Raw genomic sequence first — 20,753 nt, forward strand, 5'->3', positions numbered from 1 at the left:
ATGACTCCCTGGGGATCATCATCAGGCTTTGGTTTGACCTCAGTTTGTTCATCTGAAAAATGGGGCTAGGAGGAAGCTACCTGTCTACATACCGCTCCCCCTTTTTATAATGTCTATTTTTTGGAGAGAGAGACCACATTTGCACCCACAAGATGGGGAGGGGCAGAGAGAGACTGGGATCTGGAGGATCGGAAGTGGGCTCTACGCTGACAGCAGAGAGCCTGACTCAGGGCTTGAACTCATGAACCTTGAGATCATGATCTGAACCGACATCAAGAGTCAGACGTTTAACCAACTGAACCACCCAAGGGCCCCATACCATTTCTTGTTGGGATCATCAAACAAGGCAACAAAAATGGGCGAGGATATCAGCTATGTTGAGTTGAGACACCATTGCAATTGGCTTTCCCGGTTCATTGCTTTCTGAAGAAGGAATTTTCAAAGCTGACTTAGATGACAGAACCTTTTTTTCTCAGCTGTGAAGCACTATCAGCTACAACTTGGTGCTTTGTGTTTTGTCTATGTCTGTACACCTCTCTCTCTCCTTCTATTTCTCTGCCCCATTCACTCGTTCATTCATTCATGCCTGCAGGCATACTGCATTCACTCAACAAACGTTTTGAGATGCCCTGTGAGCCTGACCCTCTGCTGGGTGATCCTGGGAGCACAGAGTTTCATCAGAACCAGCAGCCCCCACCCCTCCTTCGCCTGCTCTGTTTTCTTCCATCATTCCTGGCAAAACTTATCCACAGAGATCTACTCACTGCTTGCCCTGGATGGCCGCGGTGGTCTTTGGGTCTCCAGAGTCCTTCCACATTGAGCAATCTTGGTCTCCTGGTCCTCACCTTACTCGCCTTCAGGCAGCCTATCACCTGGTCTGCTGCTCCCTCCTTCATGCATTTCTGGTTTCCTTCTACTTTCTGTCTCTCGGACATGAATAGGCCTTTTTTCCTCTCCTGGTGTCTTTACAAATAAGGGTGTTCCCAGGGCCAGTCCTCAGCCTTGTCCTCTGCACTGACTACATACACTGGACAGTTTCACCTGTCACCTGGGTCAGGATGGCTCTTTAGTCTCTCCCTGGCCTCAAGCCTGTGCATCCAACAGCCTCCTGGATGACACAAACCCAGGTCCCCCACTGTCTCACCAACCTATTCTCAGACGCTACTCCCTTGGCCTTGTGGTGGCTTCCCCCCTCCCCCTCCCAACTAGTCCTCTGGTCTGGACCCTTGAGACACTGATTCTTCCTAAGACCCGTCCTTCTTCTGAGACATCCCATCCCAGTACTGCCTCCACAGATAACTTCCTCCCAGTTCCCTGGCTCTGACATCTGCCTCTGAAAGTCTGGCCCTCTGCAGCTATTGGCATCTTGCATGCCCCTGGGCCCACATCACATGCCTCTCGTGAGCTCAGCATCTTCCCCCTGGTTTTCCCAGGGTGGGGGGAACACCACACGCCAATTCGCTAGGCTGAATTCACATACTCTCCTCCTCTTTCCCCCTCCTTAGCCCTGGCCCTCCATTGTCCCACTCTCTCCAGCCTCAGCTCAGGCCTCAAACCCCCCTCCCTGGACCCTCACCCTAGCCTCCTACCTGGATTCCCTCCCTCTGGGCTCCCTTCCCTACCCCCCACCCCCACCCCTAGTCCCTGGACAGCCCCGTAAGGGTCTTTCTACATCCAGCCTGTTCCTTTTCTTCTGCCACACCCCTCCCACACCTCCCTGGATTATATTTGGTTTTCTTTCCGATTGCTGGCACAGAGCTTTAAAATCTCTGGAATTTCCTGAGTGGTTAGAGGTAAGGAGTATCATAGGAGTGTTATTCCCAATAAGACACTTAGCATTTTTTTTCTTTATGTTTATTTATTTTTGAGAGAGAGACAGAGGGTGAATGGGGGAGGAGCAGAGAGAGAGAGGGAGACACAGAATCTGAAGCAGGCTCCAGGCTCTGAGCCTGCAGCACAGAGCCCCACGCGGGGCTGGAACTCACCAACTGTGAGATCATGACCTGAGCCAAACTGTGCCACCCAGGCGCTCCCATAATAAGACACTTTTAACCCTACCAGAATTTATGCTACTTAGGTGACTGTTGGAGGAAAATGCAGCCTGGTTACCAGGGGAACCAACAACTTGGGTTGGAACTTTCAGGCACCCCTCCCCCACTGCCCTGGCTGGGGCGAAGCACACAGACAGGTCGGGGTGCAGATGTGCCAGCCCAGGGCCACTTGAAGGAAGCCCCCCATCCCACGCCTCTGTTCCTGAATGCCAACTATGGAAACTCCTGACTTGGGTTGGTTGAGTCTACAACAGGTGCAAATCCCAAGCAGCACAGCTCAAAATGCACACTCACCAGCAGGCACAGGACAGCACAGCACGAGGAGAGAGACTCCGTGGGGGGGGGGTCATCTAGACTCCTGTTCACAGCACCAACTGTGGTCACCCCACGGAGGCAGGCTGGACCCTTCTGATGCGTGTGTGACATCGTCAGTCTTGACATGCGGACCAACTTTCAGATGGGGGAGTCCATCCGGTTTCGGGGTGGGGGGGCTCCCTTATCCTTCCATTATCTCTTCCAAAAATCCTGACCTGGGCCTCCCATCCTTTCCACCCTCCTGCAGCCTGTCTGCTTCTCTTGCTTTATCATTGACATTGACCCCTTAGAATGGAAGCTTGGGTTTATATGCCCTTTGCCTCCATTGATACTGTGATTGGTGATAAGAAATATATTTTGGGTCTTAGTCTCCTTCTGGCACAGGGTTCCTAAAACTCCTGTAATTCCTAAGTAAGGAAAGAGATGACGATGTCTTTTGTCATGTGAATGGGTGACTTTTGAAAGCTGCCAATAAATGGGAGGGGAGAGGGGCTGGAGGTGGAATCAATCACCAATGGACATTGAGTCAACCAATCAGGCCTATGCAGTGAAGCCTCCATAAACACCCAAAAAGATGGGGCTGGGACGGTTTCCAGATTGGTGAAGCCGTGTGGAGAGAATGAGGCACCCAGAGAGGGCAAGGAAGCTCCACAGCCCTTCCCACGTATCTTGTCCTACGTATTTCTTCCATCCGGCTGTTCCTGAGTTTCATCCTTTCACAGTAAACCAGTAATCAAGTAAGTAAAGTGCTTCTCTGAGTTCTGTGAGCCGCTCTAGCAAATTGATCAAACTCCAGGAGGAGGTGGTGGAAACCTTCAATCTATATAGCAGCTTGGCCAGAAGCACAGGTAACAACTTGGACTTTCAACTGGCGTCTGAAAGGTCGGTACTGGGGGAGGGGGGCGGGTCTTGTAGGACTGAGTCCTTAACCTCTGTGATCCGACGTTACCTCCAGGTAGATAGTGTAGTTAGTGTAATTACACCGAATTGTGCGGCTCCTGGGTGGCTCAGTCCGTTAAGCGTCCGACTTCGGCTCAGGCCATGATCTCATGGTTGGTGGGTTCGAGCCCCGTGTGGGGCTCTGTGCAGCTCAGAGCCTGGAGCTTGCTTTAGACTGTGTCTCCTCTCTCTCTGCACCTCCCCTGCTCATGCTCTGTCTCTCAAAATAAAAACATTAAAAAATCAAAAATTAGGTTGAATTGGTGTGGGAGAATGCCTGGTGGTGTTGGGGAACCCCACCCCCACACGTTGGGATTGGGTGTGGAGACCAATATCCCTATTAGGCAGGGAAGCCCAACGTAATCCCTTATTAAAGGCCTCCTAGTAGGGGCAGTGGCTAAGCTTGGCCAGGACGCTTCAGACTAGGGAAATTCTTAGCCTAGGTCTAGTTTAGGAGCTGACATCTCCCTTCCTGAGGCCTCGGGAGGAGAAAAAGAAGTCTTGATGTGCCCCAGGCCAGTGCGGGGGCGGAGGCGGGGGATGCGTAGGAAGCATAGACCTCCCTCCCGTCAGAAGGCTGTCGGTTTCTCCTCCAGTCTTTTCCACGCCCCTCCCTCACAAGCCCCAGCTTTCCAAATCCCTCCAGCACAGGATCCCATTGTTATTACAATTCCCCTGAGCAAAAATAGGAAGAGGAGGGCGTGTGGCCACAAAATCCCTGGAGAGGGAAGGAGGGCGGAGGGATGCCTGAGAAACCTGGCCACCTGGCTGGCCAACTGAATTAAGGTATTGCTGGCAGTCAGAATCTCCAGCTCAGGTATGTCATTATTTTCTGTTCCACAGGAAGGATTTGGGCGGCCACCTCCCGTTCTCCCAAATCCCCAGCTGTCACCCAAGGCAGGCTGCTTTGGCTCTGGGGCCTTGGAGACAAATTGTCATAACAATTTTGTCAATGAGAGCAAGGATAATACTAATGAGGGCACCACTTAGTAAACACTTGCTTGGTGCCAGGTGTTCTGAGGGCTCTTCATGTATTAATGCAATTAATCCTCCCAAGAGCCCTGTGAAGTGGTTTTTTGTTTGTTTGTTTGTTTGTTTAAATGTATTAATAGGGACGCCTGGGTAGCTCGGTCAGTTAAGCATCCAGCTCTTGGTTTTGGCTCAGGTCATGGTCTCACAGTTCATGGGTTCGAGCCCCGCATTGGGCTCTGGGCTGACCATGCAGAGCCTGGTTGGTATTCTCCCTCTTTCTTTCTCTCTCAAAAATAAATAAAGGAACATTCAAAAAAGCCATTAATATATTTAGATAGTTCTAAAGCCTCAGGTGGGGAGACTTGAATCTGTTGGTGGCACAATGCTTTGAGTGATCTGTACAAGTCCCTCTTTTGTTTTCCCTACTGGCTTATTCCCTGTCTCCCTCCCCTTCTGCTCTTGTCCTTACCCTTGTGTATCTGCTATTATCTTTGTTACAGTATATCCTTCGCTATTGTTTTTATTTATTGTGTATCTACTGCTACTATCTTTTGCTCTTGTGTATCCTTTGCTACCTTTATTAATGCGTGCCTTCTGCTATTGCATTTATTATCGCATAGCTTTTTTTAAACGTCTTTATTTATTTTTGAGAGAGAGAGAGAGCCAGAGAGAGAGAGAGAGAAGTCACAAGTGGGGGAGGGGCAGACACACACACACACACACACACACACACACACACACACAGAATCCCAAGCAGGCTCCAGACTCCAAGCTGTCATCGCAGAGCCTGATACAGGGCTCGAACCCACGAACCATGAGATCATGACCTGAGCCAAAGTCGGATGCTCAGCTGGCTGAGCCACCCAGGCACCCTCGCATAGCTTTTAAAGACTATGGTGACAAAATAAAATTTAAAAGTTTTTTTTTAATTAAAAAGGTAAAGGTTGAATTCACATAAATAACCTTTCACCACTTAAGGTGTCCAGTTCAGTGGCATTCAGTACATTCACAATGTCATGTATATTTTTTTGTTGGTATACTTTCTTACAAATTGTGTATCACTTTATGTGCAAAACATTGCGTAGCGTTTTCTTTAGTTTTAATTTATGGCAGCAGGATTGTGGTACATAGTTTTTCCTTTTTAAGCTCAGAACTGTGCTTCTTTCCGGATGCCTGGGTGGCTCAGTCAGTTAAGTGTCTGACTCTTGGTTTCAGCTCAGGTCATGATCTCATGGTTTTGTGAGTTCAAGCCCCTCATCAGGCTGCGCTGACGGTGCAGAGCCTGTTTGGGATTGTCTCTCTCTCTCCCTCTCTCTGCCCCTGCCCTGCTCACGCTGTCTCTGTCTCTCTCAAAAATGAATTTTAAAAAATTAAAAAAAAAAAACTATGCTTCTTTCATTTTTCTTAATGTTTATTTTTGACAGAAAGAGAGAGAGAGACAGAGCACAAGTGGGAGAGGGGCAGGGAAAGAGGGAGACACAGAATCCAAAGCAGGCTCCAGGCTCTGAGCTGTCAGCACAGAGCCAGATGCGGGGCTCGAACTCATGAACCGCGAGATCATGACCTGAGCCGAAATCGGCGCTTAACTGAGGGAGCCACCCAGGTGCCCTAACTATGCTTCTTTCATTCTTTTTTTTTTTTTTAATTTTTTTTCCAACGTTTATTTTTATTTTTGGGACAGAGAGAGACAGAGCATGGACGGGGGAGGGGCAGAGAGAGAGGGAGACACAGCATCGGAAACAGGCTCCAGGCTCTGAGCCATCAGCCCAGAGCCCGACGCGGGGCTCGAACTCCCGGACCGCGAGATCGTGACCTGGCTGAAGTCGGACGCTTAACCGACTGCGCCACCCAGGCGCCCCTTCTTTCATTCTTAAAGAAGGTATCACTTACATAAATTAAAATCCATTCATTTTAGGTGTTCGATTTGATGAAGTTTGGAAACTGGATACAATCCTGTAACCTCCACCATAAATCAAAACCTAAAACAAGTACCTCCCACCTTCCAGCCACCCATTCTTAAACTGCCCTGCACTCTTTCTGCCAAAGCTCTCCCTCCTTCCCTCTGCCCCAGGCTACCACTGATCTCCATTCTGCCTAGAGTTTTGCCTTTTTAGAATATCATGTAAATGTTTAGCTTCTCTCACTAGCATAATAGCATTTCAGAATCACCCACGCTTTTGCATTTTTCTCTCCATAGTTCATTGCCTCTTATTGCTGTGCAGTATCCCACAGTGTGGACGTGTTACAGCTTTCATCCATTTGCAAGTCGTTACATATCTGGGTTTGCTTCCAGCTTCTGGCTATCCCAAATAATGTTGCTGCACACATTCACGTCCACATCATTTGTGTGGGCATGTTTTCCTTTCTCTTAGGCAGACACCTAGGAGTGGCACTGTAAGATCGTACGATGTGTGTTGGATTCTGAAGGAAATTGCCAAATGTTTTCTAAAGTGGTTGTACCGCTCTGCATTGCCATCAGCAGCGTATAAGTGTTCCAGAGCCCCACATCTTTGCCAGTGCTTAATAGTGTCAGTCTTTTTAACCATTGACGTTGGTAGCACTGCACCTTTGAGATTCCGTTCATGTGTGCCTCTAGCCTGTTGCTTGTAAGTGCTGTGTGGTCCTCCATGGTGCTCTCCACCGCATCCTAACACCCACCCCCACCCTCATTAGTGGGTGCCCAGTTTTCCTCTAATTTTGCAGCACAACAAATAAGTGATTGACAGACCCTTCCATACTTGCCTCTTTGTGACCTGCATGATCATTGCCCTAGGATAGACGTCAGGCGTGGAACTGTTGGGTCCTAGGGTCCCAGCTGTGCACCTGGGTTCCATTGGGTCTGCATCCCTGCCACTAGATGGGTTACTTCACTTTAAAGATTCCTAATCCGGGGCGCCTGGGTGGCTCAGTCGGTTAAGCAGCCGACTTCGGCTCAGGTCATGATCCTGCTTCGGATTCTGTGTCTCCCTCTCTCTCTGCTCGCACTCTGTCTCTGTCTCTCTCAAAAATAAATAAACGTTAAAAAAAATTCTTTTAAATAAGTGGCAGAGCTGGAAGTCACACCCGGGCAGCCTGGCCTCAGAAACTACCTTCTTAGCTATCGCATCATGTTGCATCTCCACCGATTGAGAAGTTTCCGGGTGCAGACTTTAAATGCCGGTCTTCCTTCTAACAACGCTGAGCAGTAGGTCCTGTTAGTACCAGATGAGGAAACAGAGCCTCCCAAAAGATAAAGATTCTTCCATCCAAAACCAGGTCCTTCAGACTCTACCCTCCTTGCTTTTATTTATGTTTATTTTTAAGCAATCTCTACACCCAATACGGGGCTTGAACCCACGACCCCAAGATCAAGAGTCACATGATCCACTGACTGAGCCAGCCAGGTGCCCCCACCTTGTGTGCTTTTAAACTCTAACCCGTAGGCTCCCCTGTAGGAACCAGGGACGGTGGACTCTGAAATATGATGACTCCCTCTTTCAGAGATATTAGCAGTGTTCTTTGCAAAAGCAGCTTCCTCTAACCTTTGGGGTCTTTAGTCAATGCCGCCTCCTCCAGGAAGTGCTTCCTGACTACCTGTGGAAAACAGCATCCCCTCTAATTCTCTAACACAAAAGTCTGTTTAGATCCTTCACGGATTACATTTATTATCACATAGAAGTCATCACAATTTGCAGTTACTTAGTTTAGTGTATTGGTTAATTTTCAGTAAATCCCCTTGAGGGCGGAGTTTATTGCCACTTTGGTGCCTAATAAACAGTTCAAAACAAAAATTCCCAGTATTTCCCTGCAAATCTATCCCTCCCAGAGTTTCCCCAATTTTAGTAAATGGCAGTTCCATTTAGTAAATGGTTGCTCAAGCCAAAGCGTTGAGGTTGTCCTTCTGTCTTTTCTCTCACACCCTTCAACTGATGTCAACAGGCACTGTCCAACAATCTCTTCAAGCAGATCCAGAATCTGACCCCATAACTCCCCTGAGAACATCACCTCCTGCCTAAGCTATTGAAGGGCAGTCACTTCCACACCAACCTCTTCACCATCTTCCCAATCTTCAGATGCATCTGGCCAGCTCCTGCCTCAGGGCCTTTGCACTTGCTGTCTTTGCATGGGGTGCTGCTGCCCAGATATGCACCTGGTTCTCTCTTTCCATCCTTTCATTGTTTTTTTAAATATTGTTTTAATGTTTATTTTTGACAGAGAGAGAGACAGAGCATGAGTGGGGGAAGGGCAGAGAGAGAGGGAGACACAGAATCTGAAGCAGGCTCCAGGCTCTGAGCTGTCAGCAGAGTCCGACGTGGGGCTTGAACTCACAGACTGTGAGATCGTGACCTGAGCCGAAGTTGGACACTCAACCGACTGAGCCACCCAGCGCCCCTGTTTGCTTTTTTTTTTTTAATGTCACCATCATTCCCCAGACCATCTTATTTTTTTAAAGTTTATTTCTTTATTTTGAGAGCTGGAGAGAGTCTGTGTGCATGCAGGGAAGGGGGAGAATGAGAGGGGAGAGAGAATCCCAAGCAGGCTCTACACTGCCAAGGAAGAGCCCTACATGGGGCTCAAACTCACAAAGCACGAGACCATAAGCTGAGCCGAGATCAAGAGTCAGATTCTTAACCAGCTATGCAGGTGCCCCCGGACGATTTAAAACAGCGACTCTGGGGTGCCTGGCTGGTTCAGTCAGCAGAGCCTGTAACTCTTGATCTCAGGGTTGGAAGTTCAAGCCCCATGTTGGGCACAGAGCTTACATTAAAAAAATAATAAAATAGCAACTCCACTCACTCTCCCAACGCCAACATTCCCTATCCTTCATCTCTGCTTCATTTTTTTTTTATTTTTTTTTCAACGTTTATTTATTTTTGGGACAGAGAGAGACAGAGCATGCACGGGGGAGGGTCAGAGAGAGAGGGAGACACAGAATCTGAAACAGGCTCCAGGCTCTGAGCAGTCAGCACAGAGCCCGACATGGGGCTCGAACTCACATACCGCGAGATGGTGACCTGAGCCGAAGTCGGACGCTCAACCAACTGAGCCACCCAGGCACCCCATCTCTGCTTCATTTTTGCCATGGTTTACATTGCCACTTGTCCGTCTATCTCCCTATTTATTTAGTCTCTCTGCAAAGAATGCAAGCTCTACAGGGCAGAAGTTTTACCCAATTCACTGCTTTATCAGCTATGTCTGCAACAGTGCCTGGCTTCTGAGAAGTACCAGTATGTGTTAAATAAATAAAGCTGTATTTACCAACACCCAAGAGAATGCCTGCACATGGTCGGCACTGGATACATGCTGAAAAAAGTCCCCGAATGCAACACTTTCTGTCGTTGCTGCTGTTTTAAGTAAGCTCGACACCCAATGTGGGGCTTGAACTCAGGACCCTGAGATTAAGAGTCACATGCTCTGCTAACTGGAGCCAGCCAGAAGCCCCAAATGCAACAGTTTTTGGACCCTGCAAATCTGGGGGTTGTTGACACCCTAAGGTGATATGTGATAGGGAACCAGGCAAAGAATCATAGTGGAGGTGCTTGAAGTTTATAATAACAATGTTAGGAGGAAAAATGAGAAGCCCCATTTACAGACAAAAGAACAGAGAGGCAGTGAGTTTCAAGACTTGCTCAAATCAGGGACTCGGTGACTTGGGCATTTAACCACTGTGTATTGGGGTCACTGAGGGTGAAGATGCTTGTGGGGGAGATGAAAGGACAACACCTGGCAGACAACAGGGTCCAGGTGTGGAAGCCCCTCAGGGCCCTGAACCCCAAAACTCTAGTCTAGTGTGCTGTTGATCTTTCGTGAGCAAGGGGATTCAGAGACAGGGGATACTGGCAAAATATGGGGTGTAGGTAGGGATGGGACATTTGGGAGACCCAAAACTAGGTGAGAACGAACCATTATGAGGATCCAATATTAGCTGTGCTATGATTAATCATTCAGATGTGCCTAGAAAATTGTTGGGGCAGAAGATTCTGAGTCCAAGAGAATATTTTCTTTTTTTAAATTTTTTAAAAAAATGTTTATTTTTGAGGGAGAGAGAGAGACAGAGAGCAAGCAGGGGAGGGGCAGAGAGAGGGAGACACAGAATCCGAAGCAGCTTCCAGGCTCCAGGCTGTCAGCACAGAGCCCCACGCGGGGTTTGAACCCACGGACCGTGAGATCGTGACCTGAGCCAAAGTGGGGCACTTAACTGACTGAGCCACCCAGGTGCCCCGAGAGAATATTTTCAAGATGAAATGTCGCAGGAGTCTAGAACCTTCTTGGGCACCAAAGACAGAAGTGTCTAGAATGTTGGTAGTCAGGAAATACGTGAAAGGGTTTGGCACGATATCAAGGAAGTTCCATTCATGGGACATAGAGTATTGTTGAGATGAGTCAATGAATGTATTTAAGGGTATTCCACAGACAGAACATTCAGATGGCTATCTGGGATTCTGTTGAAACAGTGGGAGTCCTGGAACATTGGGTTGGGATGCTGAGGGTACTGAGGTATTTGAGGATGCAGTATGTGGGAGACCATGATATCGGAAGTGACTGAATGCTTCTGAAACACGAAATGTCGGCCGGGATCAGAGGTTCTGAGAATACGGATCACTGGTTCAAGTGGAACTTTGGGAGGGGCAGAGAAGGGCTGGGCCAATGGAGTGAGGAGGGTGCAGAGGGAGGGAGGGAGGGAGGGAGGAAGGAGGCAGGTGAGCCAACCCGGCTTTTACTGTGGGCCCTTCCCCTTCGTCCATTTCCACTCTTGGGTTCTGTGTTTTTGAATCGTTTCTCGGATCCACACAACATATTGAGAGACTCGAGTATAGACACCAGGCCGGTTGGGCTGCCCGCATGGGAAGTCTCCCCAGGAGATGATGCCATGGAGTGTTCCATTACAGATCAGGGGGCCCCCGGAGTCGCCCTGAGGGGGGGAAGAGAGAGAAGGGGGGTCCTTGGTGGAGGCAAACAAAGGCACAGGTGGGGACATATGAGAGAGAGTGAAAGATGGACACACACACAGAGCAGAGATAACGAGAGACAGGACACAGACAGGGCTAGAGAGAAACAGGAAGACGAGAAGACAAACAGAGAGGAGAGTGACAGCAAGAGACACAAAGAGAAAGGTGGAGCTAGATGGACCCTGAGACCAAGAACAAGAGAGAGACTTCTCTCTCCACATTTTTCTCTGCTCTTCTGTCTTGTTAGGGTGGTTACACCTTACCTCAAAACCCATTCTTGGTTCTCTGCTACCAACCCCACCTTGTGCCCCCCCCCACACCGTGCTGCCCCCCAACCCTGCTGTGGCTTTATGGCTCCTTGGTGCCATCTCACTATTGGGCAAACTCACCCACATCTGGGTATGGTTATGTAGAGCGTGTACTCTCACCTCTCCCTGCTGGACCCAAGACACTCCTCATTGGTCACTCAAGGCACACGCCATCTTTCCCACTAAACCAAAACTCAATCTCAGAAGCCTCCTCTACCGGATATAAGTTTTGCTTTTTTGTGCTTAGTGGAGGTTTTTGCCCAGGTAGTACCCATTTCCTCCCATTTTGATAACTGCCCCCTGATTTTCGCTTTTGGGGAACAGCCCCTCCCTGGCCCACACAGTCAGTCACGTAACAGACTCGGTCCATCAGAGAATCCCACAGCTCTGGTCAGAGTGAAGGCTCAGGACACATGACTTAAGTCAGCCTAGTGAGAATCATGCTCAAGATGTTTATGTAAACAGGGGCGCCGGGGTGGTTCAGTCAGTTAAACGTCTGACTTCGGCTCAGATCATGATCTCATGGTTTGTGGGTTCGAGCCCCACGTCGGGCTCTGTGCTGGCAGCTTGGAGCCTGGAGCCCGCTTTGGATTCTGTGTCTCCCTCTCTCTCTGACCCTCCCCCACTCATGCTCTGTTTCTCTCTCAAAAATAGATAAACATTTAAAAAAAGGATGTTTAGGTAAACACTTGGAAAACTTTTTCTGATCGAGTTGCTTAGGAGGGTGAGATGTGAGCCCAAAATTGCTGGGAAAAGCTTAACTGAGGATGAAGACAAAAACAGAAGAGAGAAGAGCTGAAATGAAAAGAGACAGCATTGTAAACACATTATTTGTGCACCTGGATCCATCCGTGCCTGAAGCAAGACACCCCTGGACTTTGCGGTTACAAAAGCCAGTGTGTCTTGCTTTTAAGCTGGTTTGAGTTGGGTTTCTCTCGCAAGTGAAACAACACCAACCTTTATGCATCTCAACACAGGGATCTGGGCAGCCAATGCCAGTCAAAGCCGAGGCTTAAGATGAATTATAGTCTCCAGTCACGGGTACTTCTCTTTTTATCTTGACCCTCTATGTTAGGGGACATGTCCTCTTAAAACACTGGTTCCCCCAAGGCTAAAATGAAGCTCTACTCCCGGAAGCCGTCCCTGCCTTCATTCTGGCTTCCCATCTTGGCCCATGGCAACCTCCCCGCCCCCTTGCCCCATGCCGTTCTCACCTCACAGGAGTCCTTGCCACCCTCTTCTGTGCCGGCACACAGCATGTTGGGTGTGATCTTCCCCGGGTAGACCTGATGACACTCCTCATCTGAGCGAAGCTGGATGTTGGCACATTGTAAGGTTGGGGGGTAACTCACTGGGAAGGAGAGAGAGGAAGGTCTAAGGATGTCTGTCTCAGCCAGGCTACAGGGTGGGAGTTAAACAGGAGAGTCGGTAGAAAATGGATGCAAAGAGGAAGATGGGGAACAGATGGGATATGTATGTGGGGTAAGGGATGGAGGAGACAGGTGTGGAGAGAAATGGGGCAGGGGAGGTGGAGGCCAACAAGAGGGGAAGATTCGAGAATGCAGGAAAGTGGGAAGAGACATAAAAGGGAGAGGAGAAGAGGGATAGTGACATGTGGTGAGAGACAGAAGATTGGGGGTGAGGAAACAAGGGGACGGAAAGCCGTGCGGAGAAAGATGACAGATTGGGGAGAAAGAGGGAAAGGAGACGGGGAAGAAGCCAGGGCACCGCTAAGGAGATGCAAAGGGCCCTTGATGCTACGAAGATCAGTTTAATATTCATGCACATGTAACTTAAACACAAAGGACACACCTACACGTCCTTACATTTAACAAGTACATACCTGCCAATATATCAAATGCATTAAGTGACAATTTATTTAAACATATTTAGGTATAATTTGTCTAATACATAGTTTATATGTGAACGTATTTAAATAAATACATAAATATAGAACTTATGATCTAAAAAAAATCAACCTACATGAGAATTTTCACATTTGGATACAAACGTGTCATGTGTTGTATTTATATAAATATATCATACATGTAATATATAACACATATTACAATATCTGTTTTTATTAATTTATATATTTATATAAAGGACATAGAAGTTTATATATCTGATCTGTAACATTCTATAAAATATATAACTTCATGTATATTTATATAAAGGATATGTAACATAACTTTATACATATTTATAAATGTATATATATTTATATAAAGATATATAACTATATAATCTATGACATATGTAACATATAACTCTATATTTATAAATGGACATTTGTATAAAGGAGATATATATATAACATGTTAACTTCTTATTTATAAATGTATATGTATTCATATAAAGGATATATGTAACATATATAGTATATATAATATTACTATACATGTATTGCTTTATATATAAAGGAATCCTCCTCCAACCTTCCCTCCCTTTTCTGCCCCAGTTTACCCAGCCACTGACACCTCAGGCCACCTGTTGAGGGTGCATACCCTGGGGGCTGGTGGTGGTGCCCCAGCCAGACACCCGACAGCAGGTGCCAGCAGGGAGGCAGTCTTGGGAGAGGGGCACAACACGGATGTGGTTCGTGAGCTGGACCGGTGAATGCAGCTCCAAAAGCATGATGTCGTGGTCATGCTTCAGGTGGGTGGGGCTGATCTGGTATTGAGGGTGGGGGATAGAGCGGACTACCTCCCTCACCTGCTCTCCGGCCTCCACACGCCCCAGGGCATGCTTGCCCAGGTAAACTCTGTACCCTCTGTGGGTGCAGGAAGGGGGTGATTAGAGAGGTTAAGCCCGTCTCCACCACCTTCCTCCTCTCCAAACATCTCCTTCCACATCCTCAACTCCAGTCCCATTCAAATCCTCTTTCTGGACTTCATTTCCAGGCCCAAACCCCAACCCTAACTCTGACTTCATCCTCAATCCACATCCACCAACCCCCTCACCATCCCAGTCCTGTTCTCATCCCTACCCTCATGCGCCCCTGACCCCCACATACTCCTTCAGACAGTGTGCTGCAGTGAGGACCCATTTGGGGTCGACAAGGACTCCCCCACAGAGCAGCCGCTTTTGCACCAGTAGGGCTGCCTGCCAGGGCTGAGAGTGGGGGCGGCAGGTGTAGCCCCCCGGGAGAAACCCGCTGGTCCCATTAGTGCCGTTGAGAATCTTGGGATACTCCTGAGAGATACCTGGTGAAGAAGAGAAAATGTTAGGGAATTGGGGTTCAGGGGGAGAAGGAGGCCTTGGGCTTGGGGAGAGGGTCAGAATTTTGCTCTGGGTGACCAGGAATTGATGATTCATTTGTTGGCCTCTGGGAGTTGCCAGCTTCCATGTAGTGGAGAGGAGTCAGGGCAAAGAGGTGATGATGTCCTTTTCTGTATAAGTGCTAACTCCACTGGGGGCTCACAGAGTTCATGGAACAAGCCTGACTTTCTCCCCACCTGCGTCTTCCCATCCCACCATGGAGACTGACCTATAGATCTACCTAGGCAGTAAGTATGTACCCATCCATCCATCCATCCATCCATCCTTTCAACACGTTATTTACCAGGTGCCTCTATGACTTTAAATAAAACCCATAGCCTAACCACTTTCAAATTCAAAGTTTGCAGGACTCTGTATCATCTGACTCTTACCAGCCTCTTTGGCCCCATCTCCCATCTTTCCTCTTCACACACTCTGTTCCAGACTTGTGGACCCATTCTCCAGACACACAATACCCTCTGAACTTGCTGCTGCTTCATTCTGGACAGTTCTTTCTCTAGACCTGTGCTGTTCAATATGGTAGCTGCTAGCCACGTGTGGATATTTACATTTAGATTCATTAAAATGAAATACATTCAATTCTTCAACCACACCCATTACAGTTGAAATGCTCAAGAGTCCCACATGGCCAGTGTCTACCATAGTGGACAGGGCATATATAGGACATCACATATATGAAATATTCTACTTGATGGCACTCAGAACCTACAGGCTACATGTCTGTGTCCTTCTTGACTCTGAGAGCTCAGTTCAGTTCAAACATTACCTCCTTGGAGGCCATCCCAGATTCCTGGCCACCTGGTCTAATATTGTCCCTCCTAGCCCCCCAGTCACACCCTATTACATTCACCCAGTTGATTCCCATCAGAGCCATGATCAGTATTCATTTCTCTCTCTATTTGTTTACATTTATGTGGGTTTTTTTTTTTTTAATCTCTGCAATTTGCCTATAAGGTCCATTGATAATAGGCACCTTAACTGCTTTATTCAGAGCTATATCCCCAGGACCAAGCACAGTGTCTGGCACATAGTAGGTGTTCACTCAATAAGTGTTGTGTGCTAGCACTATGCCCAGCATTGGAGACATAGCAATCAACAATGGGAAAGTCCCATCCTAAATGTGCCACTTTCTGGCTGGGTGATGCCCTACCAGTTGCCAGGCTTAGCTTTCTCATGGGGCACGGCACCTGGCATAGAGCAAGTGCTCAGTAAGTGGGGACTGTTATTAATTATTAATTATTAGCTATAGGGGTGTCTGGGTGGCTCAGTCAGCTAAGCATCCAACTCTTAATTTCGGCTCAGATCATGATCTCATGTTTTTTTGTTGTTGTTGTTAAATTTTTTTTTAATGTTTTTTATTTATTTTTGAGACAGAGAGAGACAGAGCATGAACGGGGGAGGGGCAGAGAGAGAGGGAGACACAGAATCGGAAGCAGGCTCCAGGCTCCGAGCCATCAGCCCAGAGCCTGACGCGGGGCTCGAACTCACGGACCGCGAGATCGTGACCTGAGCCGAAGTCGGACGCTCAACCGACTAAGCCACCCAGGCGCCCCTGATCTCATGGTTAATGAGTGTGAGCCCTGCATTGGGCTCTGGGTGGACAGCTCAGAGCCTGGAGCCTGCTTCAGTTTCTGTGTCTCTCTCTCTGCCCTCCCTAGCTCATGCTGTCTCTCTCTCAAAAATAAACATTAAAAGAAATTATTAGGAGGTCCCCAGCTCTGTGGCCAGTAGGCTCTTCTCCTCCCTGGGCCAGCTTCCCCACCTACATAAGCCACGGGATTAGCTCAGTGGTTCTCAAAATTGGGGACAGGAGTCTTGGTGGACACAGGTCATTTAGGTGGTACAGAGATGAGGTGTAAGTGACATCAAATGGCAGCCTCAGAAACTGAGTCACTGTCCAGTTCTCTTCAGTCCTCATTTTGCCAAGCAGAAATGGAGCTCCATGATGGGATTGATACACTTTTAACACCTCTCTAATCCTCGCTGAGCTCACTTTTTAAAACCTGGAAGAAACCGAAGCCTTTAGCCGGCAACCTAAAATTTATCTGCCATTGTTGTTTGGGGAAAGGTCAAAAAAGGCCCACTACCGGCAATGTCAGATGGTCCAACCCAATAAATACATTGTTTTTGTTGTTACATTGTGCAGGATTTATGTTTTCCTCTTACCTTTTATTTATAGCAAAGGGTGCTCTTTTCCATTTAGGACAATGATATAAGTTAAAAAAAAGTTTAAAAAAGTTAAAAAAAAAAAAAAGAGTTGACTCTAAGCGGACCATCAGATCTAAAATAATGAATATGGTTTGCCAGAACCTCAAGTCCAGGATGCTGGGGACAGGGCAGCCAATGTACATCAGGATCCTGACTCAGGCGCCACAGGTGTCTTTGGGGCAGGACCTGCTGTCTCAGAGTCCCAGGGTTTTAGCTGTGAAACTGGAGTAATTACAGTGTTCCTACCTCATAAGGCTGCTGAGGGCTCCACAAGATGATGCATGTGGAGCTCCTAGCCCAGGGCGTGGTACCCAGGAGGGGCTTAGGACAAGGGCACGAGTCCTGGGAGTGGCACCAAAGGAGAGAAACCACCCCACCTTCAGGCCAAGGGTGGTGCCAGGTGCCTGAGGACTCCTCCCTCCTCAGGTCTCGGCTCAGGGGTCCAGACCTTTGGGTGGCCTTCCAAGCCAGGAGCTGCCATTCCATCTCAAGGCTCCTGGCTTGGCCCCTTGAAGCCATCACCTCCTGTCACAGTCCTAACTAATTATTAACTAATTATTTGAGTAATTGTTTGAATAATGCCTGCATCCTTCCCCGCTAGGCTCTGGATGCTAATAGCAGGAACCGTGTCTGCTTGCACAGTACCCAGAACAGTGCCTAGTGCTCAACAGCTTGTTGGTTAGATGAATGGCTATGGATGAATGGATGGACGGAAGGATGGATGGGTGGACAGATGATGATGCCTGAGAATCTGCCTGCAAATTTGCCTTAAACATGAGGAATCTTTGGGGACCGACTCAGGGTAGAATCAGGTTTGGGGGTCACCACAAGAATTAAAGGAAGAACAAACTAGAAGGCTCTGGAAGAAGCTGATAATGAAGAGTGAACACTAATAAAGTAATGACGACTAACTTTTCAGCCCCTTCCATCTGCCACGCATTAGCTCATTCTAACATTCACAACAACCTTTCCTAGTAGGGACTTAGATGTTCTCATTTTACAGATTAAAAAACACCAAGAAGCTAAATTACTTGCTCAAAGCGGCAGCGTCAGGATTTGAACCCAACTCTCACGATTGCCCTGCTTGAGAGGGGAGGAGGCTGCTGCGGGGGCAGGGGCTGCAGGTGGGGGTGAGCTTTCCACTGCACAGTAGGGCAATCAGAGAAGGAGCTGGTGAGGAACATCCAGAAAACTTATAAATAAATAGGAGCGGGCTCACCAGAGCGGGACGCCCCAGGGAGGGGTCTGGGGTCGGTGGGGAGAGTGGGCTAGCCCCGGCCCAGAAACCAGGTCACGCAGGGACAAGCAGGAAGCTCTCAGGGCTGTCCCTGGGGGACCCGGCCTCGAGTGGGCGGTGGGCGGGGCTCAGGGCTCCCACGCCCCCTCCTCCTGCCCTGACCCCTCCTACCATTGTTCCGGTGGCCACCCCGCCTCCACCCCCGCGCATTCTTACCGCCTGACAAGGCCACCGTCAGGAAGGCGATCACAGCGGCCAGGGGCCACATGGCGGCTCCGGGGTGGGGAGCAGGGCGGGCGGGGCCTGAGAAGTTGTGGGGGAGGTGTTAAGGGCTGGCTCGAACCCCCGTCTCTGGCCGTCCCTCCTCCCCACCTGTGCGCCTGCACTTTCCAGTCTAAAATCTCCTTCATTAAGAGCCTTGGGCCTGGAATCTGCACCCCCGTCCCAAATTCCATCCTCGGTGGGGAGCCCAGTAAGGAGGCTAGAGGGGCAGGGGGGCGTGCACAGCGTGCATCCGTGCCCTCCAGCGAGCTGGGGGCCTCAGTACCCGCTCCCGCCGCTCTCTGACCCCTTGCTCCCCTCTCAGGGTCGTCCCGGGCACCTGGCCTCAAGCAGCTTATCTTTCAGCGTGCTTCACCCTCCCCTGCTCTGCAGATCTGTACCTCTGTAACTGAACCCCTGGCTTCCCGCCCCATCTCCCTGACTCAGCTGTTCTCTCTCTTTTCCTTTCCCAGCTCACATCTCCCTCCTCTCCCCACTCCTCCCCTCTGATGCTCCCGCCCCTGCCCCAGGCGGACCCTACCTCTGTGAGAGGCCCGGGTGCAGAACTTCGCCGCCAGCTGCTTCCAACTTCAGCCTGGACCCATGGCTTTTTAACCCCTGAATTCCCTCCCCCAGCGCCCTCAGCATTTCCCTGTTGCTGGCCTCCCCCTCTCCACCCCCAAAGGCTCAGTAGGCTGCTGCCTGGCACCCCCCAGCCTGGGTTTGGCCCTTCCGCTTGGGGCGGAGCTCCAGGACGAGCTGGGACCCAGATCTGGCCCCACCCAGGCCCCATTTGAACCCACTGTGAACTTGGAGGCAGCAGGACTCACTTAGAGGGAAGGGGAAAGCTATTTCCTTCCTCAAACCCACCCTAAATCCCCATGGCCCTCCCTAACACCAATCCATTTTCCATCCCGTTTTCTAATCTCTCCAACCCCTGTGCACATCTTTACATCCATCAGCTTCCAGATGGCCATTTTCCACCCTATTCCTATCTCCCTAATTTTAACCATACCCCTTACAGTCAGCCTATCCCCCAAACACAACCCCATCAACAGCCTTATCCCAAGTTTATCCGGGCCTCAAACCCAACACATCCAAATTCCAGTTCCCAACTTCATCTCCAGCACCAACACAGAGATGCCTAAATTCCACCATTGGCCTTCCCCCACCCCCACCCCCATCCCCACCCCCAAAACCTTCAGGCACCAGAAGGGAATCTTCAGATAGGTGGCTTAGAAAGTCAACTGTACTGGACGTGGATGGGGCCTGGAAGAGCAATATTTTGTTTGGGTAAATGGCCTTTATGGAGCAGGGCCAGTTGGGGTGAGGGAGTCCATGGGATGTAAGTGGAGAGGGAGAAGCAGGAATCGGAAACCTCTGGGGGCCAGGATGATGGGGAAGAGGAAGGAGGAAGAGGTGGTGTTTTGGGAATGAGTAGGTGTCTCTTGGAACTGTGACTGGGTGGGACCATGAATTAATCCTAGGGGGTGGAGGGGGCAGGATTAAGGATTAAGGAGGGCAGAGGTGGGGTCAGAATTTGAAAGAAAGCCAGGGATGGGGATCAGATGAAGTTGGGAGAGAGAGCAGTGGTGTCAAAATGAGGATAAGGGATTAAGATGCCAGAGTGAAGGTTCACATCAAAATGGTGTAGTCCATGTTGGAGAGGTTTAAGTTTGGATATAGGGATCAAATCTAGTGACAAAAGATACGTTGTTTTTTTTTTTTTTTTAAAGGGATCTAACCAGGACTCTCCTACGTATATAAAATAAGCATACATCAAAGTTTTTATTTTGATCCATTAATAAATGATGGAGTTGGTAAGATGTTACAAAGACCCACACAGGTAGAGGCAATAAGGAATACTGACATAGATTTATAAATAGATGGAGAACTGGTTTATTCTACATGGGTGGGGAGGGAAATTAATTGTACTTCACCTGACAAAATTCATTTGTACGGTTATGGTTATAGACAAGAATGATTTGCAACTCTATCAGCTGTCGATAATTTACAGAGTCGTAAAGTAGCTGAAAGACAATAACAGAGGCAGAGACCGCATAAAATCAAATAACCTACTTAGTTTTCCATCAGAGACATCTGTTGGGTTCATCTCAAAGTCTTTCACATTTTTTCCTTGCACTGAGAACAAAAGTTCATGGACAGGTTTAGGATGGGTCTGATGACAGCACTGGGAATGCAAGTGAGTCTGGGGGGAGAATGGACATAGGGTGAGGATGGGGTTCTAGTT

At 48.8% G+C, this 20,753-nt stretch overlaps 1 protein-coding gene across 2 annotated transcripts; it reads right to left on the bottom strand.

Moving 5' to 3' along the window:
* Positions 1-10,275: 10,275 nt before the first annotated feature.
* On the bottom strand, positions 10,276-19,178 carry KLK13 (kallikrein related peptidase 13). 2 transcript variants are annotated; one of them, XM_027037176.2, is made up of 6 exons: positions 19,044-19,178; positions 18,458-18,544; positions 14,531-14,720; positions 14,022-14,287; positions 12,729-12,865; positions 10,276-11,169 (listed from the first exon to the last, which is right to left on the bottom strand). In XM_027037176.2, exons 2-6 carry the CDS (start codon positions 18,507-18,509, stop codon positions 10,975-10,977), a joined length of 840 nt encoding a protein of 279 aa, XP_026892977.1. In that variant the 5' UTR covers positions 18,510-18,544; positions 19,044-19,178; the 3' UTR covers positions 10,276-10,974. The 2 variants fall into 2 exon arrangements, with proteins under 2 accessions (XP_026892977.1, XP_053066964.1); XM_053210989.1 differs by lacking the exons at positions 18,458-18,544; positions 19,044-19,178 and having other exon boundaries at positions 10,484-11,169; positions 14,531-15,082.
* Positions 19,179-20,753: the final 1,575 nt, after the last annotated feature.

This window comes from Acinonyx jubatus, chromosome E2, assembly GCF_027475565.1.
Source record: "Acinonyx jubatus isolate Ajub_Pintada_27869175 chromosome E2, VMU_Ajub_asm_v1.0, whole genome shotgun sequence".
Classification (NCBI taxonomy): Eukaryota; Metazoa; Chordata; class Mammalia; order Carnivora; family Felidae; genus Acinonyx; species Acinonyx jubatus.

What these genes read in the sequence shown, in the direction of transcription:
- KLK13 (XM_053210989.1), bottom strand. Translation starts at nt 14,832, where the DNA reads ATGAATCATCAATTCCTGGTCACCCAGAGCAAAATTCTGACCCTCTCC. An exon ending in CACCACCACCAGCCCCCAGG is followed by an intron (nt 12,866 to 14,021) that starts GTATGCACCCTC and finishes TCTCCTTCCCAG; the next exon opens with TGAGTTACCCCCCAACCTTA. An exon ending in GTGGCAAGGACTCCTGTGAG is followed by an intron (nt 11,170 to 12,728) that starts GTGAGAACGGCA and finishes TCCCCCCCTCAG; the next exon opens with GGCGACTCCGGGGGCCCCCT.